Here is a 15,580-nt window from a genome sequence, read left to right as displayed (position 1 = left end):
ATGAGGCTCACTGCCATCCATAGCTTTCATGTATTAAAGTAATCATGACATAAACACAGTTATTTCACTTGTATTTTTTAATTAATTATTCTTTGGAGTACACTAAGGAGTAAAGGCTGAATGGTAAATGCTGTAGTGCAAACCAGCTAGTGGCTGCAATGGCAGCTCACGTTGGTTTGTCTACCTTCTAGAAAGTATAGTGTTTTAATTTTTAAATGTTAAAATCATTACATTTTTAGACACAAGTACAATTTTTCTTTCCATCTAACTACTAGTCCAGCTTCATCTTTGCACATAAAATGTAGTAATATAAGCCATTTACCACAGGTGTTTTCTCTTACTTACGAAAATCCAACAGCCGATTTTGGACCTGGTATCAACTGTGAAATACGGGTAGCAAAACGCCCATCTTCGGCAGTATCAGACTAAAAACAATGCCGTGCAAATAATTCCGTGCAGAACATCACACCACGAGGCCTCCAAGTCAGAGCCCTGCCACAGTCAGAGCCACTGCTACAGCAGCAGAGACTGTGATCAATTCAGCCCTGATTCCCCTTAAAAAGGGCAGGTGCCATGATTTGTTTCCTATTGCAGCTGTTTCCAAGTCTACCCAAGGTCCTGCCTAGGGAGCAGTTAATTTGCACCCAGACTGATTGGAAATCTGCTTCTGAGCACGCTTCTGAGCACACAGATGTATGTCCCCTGCTATCTATAGGCAGGAATCAGCTGAGAAACCCAATTCAAATTTTTTGCTAGATTCAAGCACCTTAAATAAAAGGGGCCAGACATGTTGGATGTATATACTCTAAACATGATATAATTTAAAGGCATTTATCATTTGATTTCAAATGCTGTGGGACAGTTATTCTCCAGGCACAGCTAACTGCCTTCTCTGCACACAGGGCTGCACTCAGGGCAGAACTCACGTCCCCTGCATGAGCTGCTGCCCTCCTGCCACAGAGCTCCCGGGGCAGGAGGTTTGAAGGGACCCCTCCATCTCCCACACAAGGTGTGCAGGGGATGTGGCTCCAGTGTGTGCGCGGAGCCACTGCTGCAGAGCCAGGCACGTGCTTAACTGCCTGAAAATGCCATTTAATGTGGACTATTTCAAAATGCTTTTGTTTTACTTTCAAAAAATCCCCCTGTGATTTCTATTTGGGGATCACGTAGTCACAGTAAATTCAAGGAGAAAAAGTATTACAGGGATACGCTGTTCTGAAAGCAGTTAGAATCAGGTGCAAAACGGCATTTTACAGAAAATCACTTCCCAGAGAAAGCCCTGGGAAATACAATTACTACATCCGCCACCAAAAACCTTATGGTAACCACGTTACAAAACAGGCTAGAGTTGCCTCCTAGAGGTCCTTCACAACTGTTCTCAGAAACAGAAACAGGAAGAATTAGAGAGAATGTTAATTTCTCCCACTGCTAAAACTCAACTACCTCATTATTCAAAATAGATAGCATAGACATTTGCAAGAGCAAACAGTGAAGTGTTTTTGAACACATACGATGAAAATGTATCAGTCGCAGGATCCCACAGGCACCTGCTTCCGATCTGCATGCTCTGCTCATTCAGCTGCCCAATATGTGTAACCACAACGATCTTGTACCTGGGCACCAGAAGGTCTTTTACCCGAGCTTTGATAACCTGCAAGAGAGAAGCACGGTTAGACTCAAATGGCAAGTTCTCTTCGCAGGGGATGCTCAGTGACTGGGTTTTCTGGGACACAGAAGTGCAAGCATTGCGCTAGTGAGCCCTTGCAATAATCCTGATGATAATCTTTGAAACGCTGCATTTGAAACATCTACACAAATCACCCCAGCCCCACGGGCAGGTGGATGCGTGCCACTGATGTTACTTGACAAAAAACCCAACACTTTCATCTGCTAAAGCAGGCACATCTTTCTGCCTGACTACAGAAATGTGAGCACGGATGTTAAGTGAGGAGTTACCGTACCTGAGTGCCATCTTCCCAGTGCACAGATCACCTTCCCATATGCATTCACGCTTACCTGCTGAGTACAGAGGGAAAAGGCACCTCAGGCAGTACTACTTTTTCTATGCCGACAAGCCCTCCTGGGCCAAATCAGCTGAAAAACTAAGAGCTCAGGACAGCCTTTTCTTGGCAGCATGTGCAGAAAGACTGGATTTAGCCAACAAGGAGTTTGCACGTGTCACTGCGCAGAATTAAGCCACTATAGTAACACAGGTACTACCAAGGACTTAGTTTGGAAAGGTCTGAAACACACTTCAAACTTACTAGTAGCATTTCTGGACAGGACAAGAATTTTCTTCTGAACCGTGTGTTTGGCCAGAGCCACTGCCGCTCAAACAATCCTCATCATCAAACTGTATAGATCTGCACCCGTTTCAGACCACCCCTCGGCACATTTTGAGGGCCCCTCCAGCGTTTGCTTTATGCTGCTATTGACCCCGGATGGTGCCCACCACCCTTGCTCTGCCTGCAGTTACAAGTGAGAGGTGTGCTGCTGGAAAAAAACACAAAACCTCGAGTTTTGACGCCGGGAGGTGAACGGATGCCTCGTTACCTACCAAGGGAGAACAATACCTGCAAGACCACGCTGTGGGACCCCCCTCCCTGACCTCCCCATGCTGTCGGCCGCCCCGGTGCAGCAGGAGGATGAAATGGCCCACAAAGTGAATTAAGTCGGGGGGTACCTCGGCGATGGTCTTCGCCATCTCCCTGCACACGCCTGGCTCGTAGGGCTGCTCCTGCAGGTATCCCCGCAGCACGTCCTGCAGGATGGCATCCACCGCGCCCACCGGAAAGCGCTTGGCGGGACCTGTTTCAGAGCGGGGACACACACACACACACACACACTGAAGCTCACCCCAAACCCCAATTTCCTGAGGAAAACCCACCGCCCTGAAGCCAGGGCAAGGTCCCCGCTGACACCCCCCAACCTCAGGCCCGGCCCCGGCCCCTACCCGCGAGGGGGCAGCCGCCGGCGCCGCCGCCCCGCTCCTCCCCGGCCCGCTGCGCCTCGCCCGGCCGGGAGGCGGTGCTGGGCCGGCGGGATGAGGCCGGGGGGCACCGGGGCTCCGTGCCCGAACCGCCCGGGCCGCGACGCATCCCCCCGGGGACGCTGAAGGGCCGGGAAGGCCTCGGCCAGCGCCGCCCCGCGGCCGGCGGCCGCGGGGCGGCGCTGGCCGAAGCCCTCCCGGCCCTTCAGCGTCCCCCTGTGTCCCCGGTCCCCTCATAATGTCGCCACCCGCAGCCCCTCATGGGCCCCCCCCCGCCCCCGGTCTCTCCTCTGTTGACACAGCATCCCTACAGCCGCCACACGTCCCTGTGAGCCCCTCAGGTCCCTCCGAGCCCCCCCTGTGTCCCCGTGTGCCTCTCTGTGTCCTCATGGTCTCCGTGTGTCCTTACAGCCCCCCTTCGTGTGTCCCCAAAGCACTCCAGCAGGGTTCATCAGCCTCCATGGGTCTCATGGTCCTACATAATGGGTTCCTACAGCCTCCCCCATATCCCTATGGCGCCAGTGTGTCCCCAGGGGTCCCCGTGGTCTTTACAGATCCACATGTGTGCCTGCAGCCCCCTTGTGTCCCCATGACCTCCACAGGTCCCCGCTGGCCACTTCAGTCCCCTCAGGCCTCTGTGGTCCCCGCATGTCCCTAAGTCCCCGTGGCCTCCATGGCTCTTCCCATCCCTCACGCGCCCCCACAGGCATGGTCCCCACATGTCCCCACAGCCCCCACGTGTCGCCACAAGCCCTAAATGTCCCCATAGGTCCCCACATGCCAACCCCAACCACAGCCCCGTGCCCCAGCTGGGAAGCTGTGCACAGCAGTGACACTGTGGGACAGCTTCCCATGGGGAGCACGGCAGCCTCCATCCCTTCGCTTGGCTCCTCCGGGTGCTCCTGCATGTGGAAGCAAAACACACTCAAAGTAGTGTTTTCTGGTTTTTATTTTCAAGGAAAAAAAAAATCACATTTAAATTGCAACTTAATTGGGTGTTTAATGTGGTTCTCATGTATAGAATTAATAAACTTTGTTCTGATGTGGGGGTTTATTTGTTGCAATATTATGCATGGTAAATAATTGCATATTCAAGATTTTGTGAAATGGGTGATAGGGAGAATGGAGGAAAGACATTTATAAAAAACATTATTTACAAAAATGATATCCACATATTTGTATCCTAATCTATAAGGCAAGTAACATTTAAAATATGTTGTCTCATGATTATCTTCAACAAGTCAATACAACACATTCATATTACCAGTGGTCAAATACAAAGCTTTGCTGCACTAGTCCATGTGCAACAAACCTGTACGTCTTTTACAGTTTTTCTCTGAGAACATTAGGTAAGCAGCAAAGTTTTCATCACAGACTAAGCAGTACCTAGGCCATCGTAGACTAAAGGTATAATATATCTCATTGCACGTTTAGGCAAGAAAGGCCAGCCATTCATTAACTTATTTAACTTAAATCTTAAAAATAGACCTGTGTATCTTAATCCACAAATATTTATAAACATTTTATACACGAGGGATTTCATAAAATGATATAGCTTATACAGGGTGATACCCCGGGGAACCCAATTCGCTGCTGGGGCTCCCTTTGAGCCTGGAGGGGCTGCAGCAGCGGGGCGCAGCCCAGCCTCCCTTGTCCCCCTGCTGCCAGCCTGCCTGTGCAGGACCAGAGCTGCAAACCGAGACCTGACGCGATTCCTCTCTCAAACTGTGACTCAATTTTGGGTAAGATTTGTGCCACCAAAGCACCTGCCCAATTTCATTAGCCTTAGAGCATCCTGGACGTAGCTGGAGCTGGGAGAAAGGAGTGGGTTTCAAACACACCATGCATGGATTACAGGACCAAACTGCAGTGTGGCATTTCCCCAGCAATTTGCTGCTTGTCAGGAAAGAGAGAGTTCTAACAAAGAAATAAATATTCTAAGCACCTGTTAAAACCTGCGGTATCTTATCGCATACTGCTCGACCTGTAGTGAAGTCCTGCTTCTGTGCAAACCCTTGAGGAACATTGCCTCACCAACACCTGTGATTTTCAAGAAAATTGTCAGGCAGTCCCTCCTGAAATGCAAGGGGAGATCGTACAGGAGGTGTGGGCTATTTCTACAGGCCTTTTTCCTGCCCTGCAATGAAGTGAGGATTAAAATACATCATAAAAAAATCATAAAACTTCCTAGCTCTACGAGAATTGCTTTCCTTGTAAATTTGTGAGAAAAAGAATAAGAATTCTGGCTATGAAATGAAGTCTTTGAGACAGAAATTTCTTACAGGGAAAGTATAATGTGATGATATTATGTATTTCAGTCACGATAAGCTTCAAAATTAAGATTTTTAACAAAGACATTTTCACATAACGATGACGCCTTTGACAACAGAGGACTAGGGGAGAATCACTCCATATTCAGGATATAGAACTGGCTTTCTCAAGCATGAGCTGAAATAGGTGCTACGTGTTCAGGGAGAGCACCATCAGCTCTATTAAGAAAAAAAGTCAAACGGAGATGGGTTCATCTGAGACACAGAATTGCAACATACGTCTGAGGGCATTTTCGGTAAAAAATGCTTGACCCTCTTCTTAGGTCATTTAAAAATACGACACCTTCTCGCGGTAGTCTGGCCATTTGGAAATGTTTCTGTTGCAAAAAGGTGAAGCCGTGGCTCCTGATGTGACACTCGTGCTTCAGGAGCCTCGGGAAGCACCACTGGGATGTTTGCCCTGAACCACCCGGGCCCCGGGAAAGGAGCACAAGTACGGCGTGTGGGGTCTCGCTGAGAAAATAACTGCCCCTGCAAGAGCAGGGCAAGTTTTCACCTGGGCACTGAACGACTTCCCTGATCATGTTAAAAGGAAAGGCAGCTGGCTCTCACCTGCAGGTGTGCATGGCTTCAAAACGATGGGCGTAAGCAGCATTTTTCTCTGGTGCAGCCCAAAGGCCAGGCAAAAGGGACCCCGCGAGCACCCCGCTGCGACACATCCCGGTGCCTACAGCCAGGGAAAATGCTGCCCTGGGAGCCAGAGCTCACCTTAACGTTACAGGAGGCATTGGCTTTTTTTCTCACCGATGTTAAAAAAAAACCCGCTATAATGGATAAATCCTGAAAGGGCGTGCTGAAGACAAAAAAGTAACGTAATTTAAATATCACATAACTGCGCTGACATCCTAAGAGCAACCTGCACCGGGAGGAGTGTGCAGTTGTGCAACTTCCTCGCTGCACGATTGCGCTCGGGACAAGGTTTTGCAAGGGAAGCCACACGCACGTAGTGAGAGCTCAGCACAGAGCCAGGAGTTTGATGGCCGGCAGCCTTACAGCAAAAATAACCAGCAGCTTCACAGCAGGGGAGTGGTATTTAAGAAGAAAAGTAAACGCCAAATGAAATCTTTTTGATTTGGTAATGTTTTCTAGTATTGAATGATCTCATAGTTATTAGATATTGTTAATGTAGAAAGTTGCTCTGGAACTCCTCCTGCAAGGAGCACCCTCGGCTGGCTGTGAAACTTCAATACTTGCAGCAAACAGGAGAAGAAAAGTTGCAAAAAAAAAAGGACTTTCTGTTCCTTACATCTAAAGAGCCAAGTCTGCAGGTGTCTGTGGAGAAAAACACCCCGGCCCCATTTACAACACGATGAACCTGCAGGTGCCAGGGCACGTGGCGAGAGGACCCAGCACAAGGGAACAGTGCTCAAAGGGACCATGCTGAGGCCTTTCTGTGCACGCACCAAGCCTAGTGACTATTTCAATGCTTCCTTTTTTAATCAAACAGGCTGAGTGCTGCCGAGGGAGGAGGGCCAGGCAGGACTAGAGCTTGGAGCCTCCCAGCTTTTGTTGACATGTTTGTGTGCATGCTCCCAGCCCGAGAGGTGGTGCTGAGCTGCAGGAACCCAGGTGACTTACAGACCACGGACCCTTGCTGCCTTCCAGCTCCTGCCGACCCGCCTGCCCTCTGCCTGCAGACACCCAGGTTTTCCTGCCTAAATGCAGAGGTGAAGCCTGCGGAGCTCAAGTGCCCTGGATGTGGTGGAGCTGGGGGCTCTTGCCACCACTACAGAGGCTGGAATTGATGGTAAATGTCCCTACGTACACCCTCATTTGCTGCTCTGAGTTTAAGTCTGATACATTGCAGGCTGCTCCCCATAACCTTTCTTCTGCTGACACCTCCTGAAAGCCAGGGGAAGGAGCCAAGCAGGCTCCTGCGCATCAGATGTAGAAATACAACTGCTCTGTTCCCTCCCTGAGCATGGCACTGCTTGGGAGGGCAGAAAAGTGTCTGCTGCCATGCTTGTACGGCATGCGGGAAGGGAAATACCCCGGCTAATAAACATCCCTGCTCTGCTCTCTGCTCAGACACCAACCAGGCAGGAAAACCAAGCTGTCAGCGCAGAGCAGCGTCTCCTTGCGAAGCAGCCTGGGCCGGGGAGCAGAGACACCATTCAATGCTCCCAAAAAAACACCAAGTGAACTGAAAAGCTATGCGAAACACTGGCAAAAACAGCATGAAGGAAAACTGCCCCAAACTGCTGGGTTTGGTCCCAGCATCGCCTGTGGCGGGGGCCCATGCGTGCACAGGGAATGGGGCACACGGCCAAGACGGGTGCTGAGCCCCAGCACACACGCCTGGAAAAAGGGACCTGGTCTGTGGGACAGCACGAGTGGGACAAGCTCGGGAGCTTTGGGTTATTTGGTTTGGTTTTCTTTCGTTTGTTTGTTTAAAAAGCATCTAAAAACCGAATGCTAATGTAAACACCTTGTCTTTCAAACGAAATATAAAGTAAAATATCTATGTTCTGGTAATATTTACATTATAAAATCCTTATTTTCAGAACTATGACATAGATCTCTTCTGGAAGCATGAGTTTATAACAATTGTACACAGCATGAACCACTTATGCGGAAACTGATTCTTAGATTTTGCCCTACGTCCCTATGTCTGAAGGGGGTGGGCTGCACAGCTTACGCATATTTCCATTTCGGAGGGAAAATAAGTAACTGGGCCGAGTGCTCCATCTGGGAGTACCGGCAAGTTTGCTCTCAAAAACTTGTGCTTTACCTTCTGTGTTTGCACTTCTCGTGAGCGTGCACACAAACCACCTTCCTACCACACACATCCCGACCTAGAGCCACCTCAGGACGGAAACATCAGGCCACGCGAATGCTGATCCCAGTGCCAGGTGCTTTTGGCAGGGTGAGGCTCGGGCTGCGTTACTTTTTCAATATTTGTATATTAATATATATATTTTACCTGCCTAATTGGTAAAATGGAAGGGCACAGGGGCTGCACGTCTTCAGATCCCTGACATCGGACCTGCAGGGCTCGGGGAACACGGGCTTGCTCCCGGAGCTGTCTGGCAATGGAGATTTGAAGTAAATGCTCTGTACAGAAGTGGCGTTTTCCCTTCTTTTTGCTGGGAGGCTGCACGAGGAGCCTCCATGTTCACGGAAATGTGGTTCTGGAGTTCGACCAGCTAAACCCGAAGGTTGAGCTTTTTATTCATCTCCGTCAGGCATACGAAGGACTGAAGAAAAAGTAAACCAGCATGTCAGCTCTGCTTAGCTCTCTTGTTTTGAGGCACCCCCTTTATAACAGCTATCAGTATTGTATTTAAATCGTATATATTGACAAAATGTAATCTACCTCTGTAAGCTTTGTGCCATTCAACAGTACTACTATTAAATTTATATACCACAGTTTAAATTACATCCATTTCATGAATGGTAAAATGCTAAAACTCAAGTGTCTAACTGCCAAAATACAGCCTTACTGGAATGAGTACAATTTACAAATACAATAATTACATTTTAAAACCATTAACAATGTTACATCTAGAAGTAAATACTGTAGGACTGGTCAAGACGGTGTTTTCCGAGGAAAAAAACGCTGAAAGTTGTTGACACTTCCAACAGAAATGTCCCGAGTGCAGGATTTAGTTCATTTTCCTTAAACTGCAATTAAAACCCGTTCCACGCAGAGCAGTCCTTGGTTATTTTCCGTGTTATTTTCCACAGACTTGCATAAGCTTCCTTCAGTTATCGGCCAAGTATTTACCTGGAAATGGGACCAGAAGTGAGCCGCCCACCCCGGGGTGCAGCGGGGCGCGAGCAGCGGGCGCTGCCCATGCACAGCCAGAGAGCCAGAGCTGCACCTGGAGACACCGCACCCCCCATGCGGGTCCCGCGGGGGGTATCTGGGGGATTTCACAGGGTGTTTCACTCCAGGGAGCTTCTGCCCTCCTGCCGCCCCGCGGGAGAGCCGCCGGCTGGCACCTACCTGCCGCGAACCTCTTCTTGATGAGGGAGAAGCGGTAGCCGGCGCCGACGAGCTCGATGTCGCAGCTGGAGAGCGTGCTGCCCTCGCTGGTGAACTGCACGGCCAGCGGGGCTGGGGCGCTTGGCCCCTCCGACAGCTGGAAGCGGGCCAGCAGAGAGCCCACGCCTGCGGGTGGAAAGTCCCGCACGAGTCCCTTACAGGCCCGCAGGGGCACGCCGCGCGCCCCGCCGACGGGTTGGCACGCGCTGCCCGCTCCCGCGGGTGCACCCAGGCTGGCAGCAGCCCCCAGGAGGGGGCAGGAGGCGAACCCCCTCGTCCTGCCGGCAGATTTGTACTTTTTGGACACCCTAGCGTGGGACACGCGCATGAAGCACACGTGAGAAGTGACCCGCGGGTTGCTGTAGCCCCCCCGGTGGGATGCAACACAAATGCAGGGAGGGCTGAGGGAGCGAGGGGCTTGGAGAGCAGCCGAACCCGTGCCCTGCGAGGTAACACCCTCCGTGATGCCAAGCTCTGGCTGGCAGAGCCACGCCAGGGACGTGTCCCGGATTTTCAAGGCTCTTTGTGAGGCTTTCAACAGCATCGTCCTCAGCCAGTGCTGGCAGGGGTTGCTTTGTCTGGACTTGGGTGCAGACAAGAGAAAGAGGCCAAGGTCTGAGTGCAGCATTCATCACTAATTACATGCACGTTTGTGGGATTACCTCCATTTTCTGACTTCTGAGAGATATCGGGGATCTTCCACAATATCCTCTGCTGTTCAGCGTTCCTGCAAGCAGAGGAAGAAGAGCGTTTCTGTAGGAACCAAGTCGCTCCCGAGGCTGCATCTGAAGGCTGCTAAAAGCCACGTGCGCCGGGCCCCAGTGCCACTCGGCGGGGCTGCGCCTTTGGGAGCGAGGCCCCGGGCCTGACCTGAGCAGAAAACACCGTGCCCCTTTGCAGAGCAGAGCTACGTGCCCCGTCCTACAGGACGAGGACAGGATTCGGTCCCGGCACCCCCCAGCCCCTCCGGCACCCACGGCACCCGTCGCAGAGGGCTCCTACCAGACAGCGGGCGGAAGCACGGCTTGCAGCTTGGTTACTCCTCCGTCGACGGGGACGAGGAACTGGACGTTGTTTAGAGCTACCGGTGTGGTCATTGCCTCTGTATTGTATTTGTAGTCAATGCGGAGGTCAGTGCTTGCAGGTTCACACCGCCAGCTCACTGCAAGGTTTAATGGAGTAGACTGAATACCCTGGGCAGATACCTTCCAAAATGACAGAAAAAACATTTAGTTTCCATAGGGGTGAAGGGAGAAATCCCATTTTACAGACGCAGCAATTGCAATGTGTTTCAGAGGAGGCAACGCCTTGCATTCACACAGCAAGTGCGCACGGGGCTCAAAAATCTATCGACACACGGAGGGGATCCCAGGACAGCACGCCCCCACCTCCTGCTACCTTCATGCTGCACTAGGGTACACCGCCCCTCGCGCCGACAGGTCAAGCACACATTTTTGGCAGAATTTGGCGTGAGCAGAAGCCGTACCTGGTACTTGAGCATGTCCACATTGTAATAGGTGGCTTGCGGTTTCTGTTCCGATACCTTCTTTAGGTGCGTCATCAGGTTTGGCATGTTGACCCAGAACTCCTTCGTGCTGGCGTCGCTCTGTGCACTGTCACTGCGAGCAATTAACGGAATTAATTATAATTAGGGGAGGGTTAACCCTTTCCGTAAGCTGCCTCCACAGCAGGACACAGCCACCCATAGGCTGTGACCAGGTTTAATCCCGTGCTTACAGAAACACCGCGTCCCCCCTGTGCATCGCTGCTTGTGCTCAGGTGCCTCAGGGCAGGCACCGCAGAAGCATTTTGTGAGCAGAAAATGAGCAAACCCCAGGAAAGGGCTTGTTCCTCTCTGCTGCCTGGCAAAGGGGCTGTGCTCAGAGCAAAAAGTCTGGCAAATATTTAGGGGCTGAGAGTCTCCTCCCCAAAACCTGCCCGGGCCCTGGGGAGGACGGAGACTTCCAGCACGTGTTTTTACAAGCGCCCTGCTCTCGCGGAAAGCCGCCTTGCCCTGCCTGGGTGTAAGAGCCGGCGGTGTGGGACTTACCAGCAGAGGAGCTGGGGGTTTGGCAGGACGTGCTCCAGCCGGTTGTAGTTCAGCACGCGGAAGGTGAGCACCGCCGGAGCGGGGTTGTTGGCAAAGTGCCGGGTGATGCCCGCCGGAAACGACAGCACCATCTCCCCCGTGATCTTCACGATGCACCTGCAGCGCCAGGCACAGAGACCCAGGGGAGGAAACGGGGGGCTCGAAATGCAGCACGGGGGGGGACGGCGAGGTGACAGCCCCCCCTTCCCAGCCGGGACCCCCTCCCTGGACATGCACCCAGAGCCCCCTGGTCGGCACCTACTTGCTGGGGTCGGCCCCTTTGAAATACGCGTTGACGGTTTCGGTGAAGGCGGCGGCGACGGGCAGGGTGTCCTGCGCCCCCATGGTGAGCGGGCTGGGGCCCCGCGAGGAGCCTGCAACAGAGCAAAGCCTCCGCTCGCTGCGGCAGGGGGGGCACCGCTCCCACCCCGCTGCACCGCTCAGAACCGAGCCCCCCACGGGGCTTTGGGGACAGATATTTAAAAAAAATCCCCCAGGCTTTGGATGAAGCTTTAACGCCATTACGTGATTATTTCCCCCCCGCCCCGAAATGAGCAAAGAAAACAGATGAGCAGGAGCACAGGGCACCGGCAGCCCCGCACGGTGGGCAGTGCAGGGTGGTTTGGGCATTTTGAGGGTCCTGGGCCCCCCCTGGAGGGGCTGGGAAGTTTGGTTCCCCATTCACAAGGGAGCAGGATGCTTGCTGCCTTTTCCCTGCAGCAGGTGCTGCTTTCCAGGCTAGACCCTGATGCAAAGGGCACTGCCCGAATCCTGCCTGCAGGACCCCCGTGCACGTCCCTCTCCTTGCATGCATCCACATGAGATGCTGCTGCCCGCCCTGCATGCCTGGAAACCCCATGTGTGGCTCCACAGGCTGCAAAGCCATCAAGTCTGCAACATGCCGTGGTGGGTTGCAGAAGGGGCATCGGTGTGAGGGGCTGCCCGAAACCCTGGGGCGTGCTGGCAACCCCACCATCACCGAGGGCAGTGCAAACACGAGCTACCAGCATGCAGAGTGCTTTTTTCTGCCCCAAAACATCAGCCCCAGGGGAGCTTCTGGTCCCCTACTCGTGGTCCAACATGTCCAGCTCGGGCGCACCACCACACCCTGGGCTGAGCCTTTGGGACCAGAGCATGTCCCCAGGAGGTGGCGGGGAGCGGGTGCTGCCCACAAACCTGCCGGCTCCAGCGTGCCCCCAGTGAATTTCTGCAATGCACCATCCTGCAACGTTTTTTAAAATATCACTGCCTGTACATTAGCTAAACGCAGGGGTTGTTTTGCCCCCAGAATACATCATAAGTAATGGCAACGGGTGAAATGGGCTGATTCAGAGTGGTTTCACTCGCAGCATGCTCCCATGCAAGCTCCCAGCGCAGGCTGCAGGCACGGCCGTGCGGGGCCGGCGGGCGGCAACCCTCGCCAAGACGTCAAGCGAGCGGGCTGCTGCGAGCTCATGCTTTCCTTGGGAGGCTGTCCTCGGCAATAATCCCCTCTTCTCCACCTGCTGCTCCCCTGCTGTCGGGGTGTGTGTGTGTTTGCTGGCTGCTGGCTGCAGTAAGGCCCTGCCTTGTGGCTTGGCTCTGTGGCACTGCGGGTGCCCTGCGAGTCAGGCACGGGGTTTGGGTAAGGAAGTCAGGGTTCATACAGTCCCCCGGGAGAAGCACCCCTGCCAGCTAAATTACACTCTGGGCTTTGATAGATCAATTGTGAAAGAACACGGCACCGCAGCTGACGATCCCGCACGCCCTACAAAGACCCCAGGGCAGGCAGCGCGTTACCACACGAAGCCAGCGCTGCTCCCTCCCCGCGGCACGGGTCAGCCCTCTCCAGTGCCGGCATTTTCCTTTCAGAGGTCTAACGCAGCCTGGAAGGGTGTTAAAAATTAATGTAGCCGCACATCTCCCTCTAGGTCATACATCTTAAAAGACCCAGGAGAATACATTATTTCAGCCCTGGCCTGGAAGAAATGATGCTCAGCGAGTGCCAGCGTGCCCGGCACGTCCAGCACGCACAGAAACCCCCCCTAACAAACACTGCTAGACGTGTTCACGTCTCAAGCACACCATTTGCCTTCAGTTCAGTTTTTTTTCCTCTTGGAAAAAAGGTGATGAGCTGAGCAGGGACAGCTCACGCCAGTGGAAGCCTCACCGACCCGCGAGGAAGCAAATCACCACATCCCCAAACCCGGCTCTGCGCCAACCGCACGCGTCCTAGCCCCGGCACGGAGCGAGGGGGCTCTCTGCACCCGTACAGAAACAGCCGGGGGTCAAAACCACCCCGACCGCTGCAGGAACCAGGGCGAAGGCTTTGGGAGGTGCTGGAGGTGCCGCCCAGCACCACATTTCAGCAGGGGAGGCAGGAGGAAGGTTTCGGGCAGGCAGCTGCCTTGCCGTGTAATTGTGATTTTGGGGGAGAGAAAAAAAGAAATCCTCCTGAATATGCGCGTGCCACCTGCAAAGCGACGGAGGCAGCAAAAAGAGGATTTGAGGAGTGAAAGGTCCAGCTGCTGTGGGTCAGGCAAACACATGTGTAGGGGCTCGGTGGGGTGAGCAGGGCTGGGTGCCAACGGGGCGAAAGGAGGGGGCAACCCCGAGTCCATCTGGGCAGGAGCAACGGGAAAACCTCCCGAGAAATCCTGTGGCTGCAACTGGCATGCGGGGCTCTCAGTCCCCTCCACCCTTCCCCAGGAAAACCCCTGTATTATTCTAACGAGTTCAGTGCCTAACCCGCTTTTTTTTTTTTTTTTTTAAACACGAAGTTTTAATTCAAAAAGAGAAGTATAAATCGCTCTACTCTAAGCCCTAATATTCTTTCCCAGCAGCTTGCGAGACAGTTCTAGTTTAAGCACGTGCTGTGCTTTTTGGCTACCGCTTCAGGAGTCACTTTTAGAAACATTTCATTTTGGCAAAACATCCCGGCAACGCAGAATAAATCCACCTTTGGGGCTCGGGGCACAGGCGCCAGCAGCGCGCTGGGTTCATTTGCCGTTATCTGTTGGGAACGTGGCACCTGAGCCCATGATTTTTGGTCTGAAAACAGCCAGACCCCTGAGTGCTGGGTGGCTTTTACAGAAACGTGACATTTACCTTACTTTTCCCTGCACAAAGGTGGGGAATAGAGGCGGTGGCATGAAGCCACCACAAGCAGCCCTCACCCAAGGAAACGCAGCTCTTCTGCAGTGTCCAGAGGAGCATCACCAGCACCGCATCACAGCGTTTTGCACGTAAATTACCCCATGGTCCACAGATACTTTGATCATAGCAAAAAAAAACAAACTAAACCAAACAAACCCAACCTACAGAAACACTGCCATAATGAACTGCAGAAATCCAGGTACACCAGCCAAAAAAAAAAAAAAAAAAACGTTCAAAACCATTCATACGTAAACCCACAGGCGAACCTGCCACGTGCTCGCAGGGCCGCGTGCCCGACCGAGCGAGGAGGAGGAGGGAGCGCCGTGGGGATGTGCAGGCTCAAAGGCGGCTGCTGCGTGCCCTGTCCTGCCTCGTTCCATCCTCCCTGAACCCCAGAAGAGCTCCCACTGCACGGACAGACAGATGGACACTGGGGACAGGAGCCCAGGGAGGGCTTGGGCTGGAAAAGGCAAAACTCAACCGAACATCGGAAGGAAAGGGCCCAGGAGCTGAAGGGAAAGGCGAGGCAGAGGGGAAGGAGCTGAGCCCTCGCCAACACTGCCTGCACGTGCCCGCGCTCAGCCCCTTTGGCAGCGGTGTGACAGCCACGGGAACGCCGCCCCCCCCCCCCCAGTGCCACCACGTCCCCTCCGTGTGGCCACACCAGGAGCCCGGCAGCAGCCTGCTCCGGAGTCCTGATCCCGTGCGCTCGTTTCTCTGTGCTGTGCGCTGGGGCACATTTAATGAACCACGGAGCTCAAAGGCAACCGAATCGATGTGATGAGCCAAAAAAAAAAAATAATTAAAAAAAATTGCTGTCGGTTTGTGAGCATTTCTAAACACCTGGCCTCGTCCTGGACTCGTCCGAATTTACCGCCTGGTGAAGCCCTGCTGGCAAGGCGGGCAGCAAGCGATTCGGGATGGCTTCGCCCCGCCGGGTCTCTGCGGGCGCAAGGCCATGCCGAGGGGCAGGCGGGGACCCCGCTGCAGGGCCTGGGGGCTGCGGGGCCGGGCGGTGGTGGGATGCCCCTTGTCACAGCCCGACGGGG

At 53.2% G+C, this 15,580-nt stretch overlaps 2 protein-coding genes across 18 annotated transcripts in view; both read right to left on the bottom strand.

The window, feature by feature from the left end:
• Positions 1-67: 67 nt before the first annotated feature.
• Positions 68-3,129, bottom strand: DYNLT5 (dynein light chain Tctex-type family member 5). The gene is made up of 3 exons (XM_040565384.1): positions 2,954-3,129; positions 2,684-2,808; positions 68-1,651 (listed from the first exon to the last, which is right to left on the bottom strand). The coding sequence occupies exons 1-3, from the start codon at positions 3,096-3,098 to the stop codon at positions 1,448-1,450; spliced, it is 474 nt and encodes a 157-aa protein (XP_040421318.1). The 5' UTR covers positions 3,099-3,129; the 3' UTR covers positions 68-1,447.
• A 799-nt stretch (positions 3,130-3,928) lies between these two features.
• Positions 3,929-15,580, bottom strand: part of SGIP1 (SH3GL interacting endocytic adaptor 1) — a 48,779-nt gene continuing 37,127 nt past the window's right edge. For 16 of the 17 annotated variants that reach the window (XM_040565378.1, XM_040565361.1, XM_040565363.1 and 13 more), the window contains 7 exons: positions 11,659-11,770; positions 11,358-11,513; positions 10,794-10,926; positions 10,310-10,512; positions 9,970-10,034; positions 9,269-9,433; positions 3,929-9,046 (listed from right to left, as the gene is read on the bottom strand). In XM_040565378.1, the coding sequence (XP_040421312.1) occupies positions 9,024-9,046; positions 9,269-9,433; positions 9,970-10,034; positions 10,310-10,512; positions 10,794-10,926; positions 11,358-11,513; positions 11,659-11,770 (857 nt within the window). In that variant the 3' untranslated portion in view covers positions 3,929-9,023. Of the gene's footprint in view, positions 9,047-9,268; positions 9,434-9,969; positions 10,035-10,309; positions 10,513-10,793; positions 10,927-11,357; positions 11,514-11,658; positions 11,771-15,580 lie in introns of those variants that run through there. The other variant, XM_040565376.1, reaches the window with a different exon arrangement.

The sequence above is a fragment of the Cygnus olor genome, chromosome 8 (assembly GCF_009769625.2).
Source record: "Cygnus olor isolate bCygOlo1 chromosome 8, bCygOlo1.pri.v2, whole genome shotgun sequence".
NCBI classification, from domain to species: Eukaryota; Metazoa; Chordata; class Aves; order Anseriformes; family Anatidae; genus Cygnus; species Cygnus olor.
The sequence above is the reverse complement of the archived record's forward strand: the minus strand, read 5'-3'. Positions and strand labels throughout refer to the sequence as shown.

Excerpts from the sequence above, each read along its gene's own strand:
- DYNLT5 (XM_040565384.1), bottom strand. The coding sequence starts at position 3,098 with ATGCGTCGCGGCCCGGGCGGTTCGGGCACGGAGCCCCGGTGCCCCCCG. Across the intron at positions 2,809-2,953 it reads CGGCGGCTGCCCCCTCGCGG|GTCCCGCCAAGCGCTTTCCG; the intron begins GTAGGGGCCGGG and ends GCTCTGAAACAG. Across the intron at positions 1,652-2,683 it reads TGGCGAAGACCATCGCCGAG|GTTATCAAAGCTCGGGTAAA; the intron begins GTACCCCCCGAC and ends TCTCTCTTGCAG.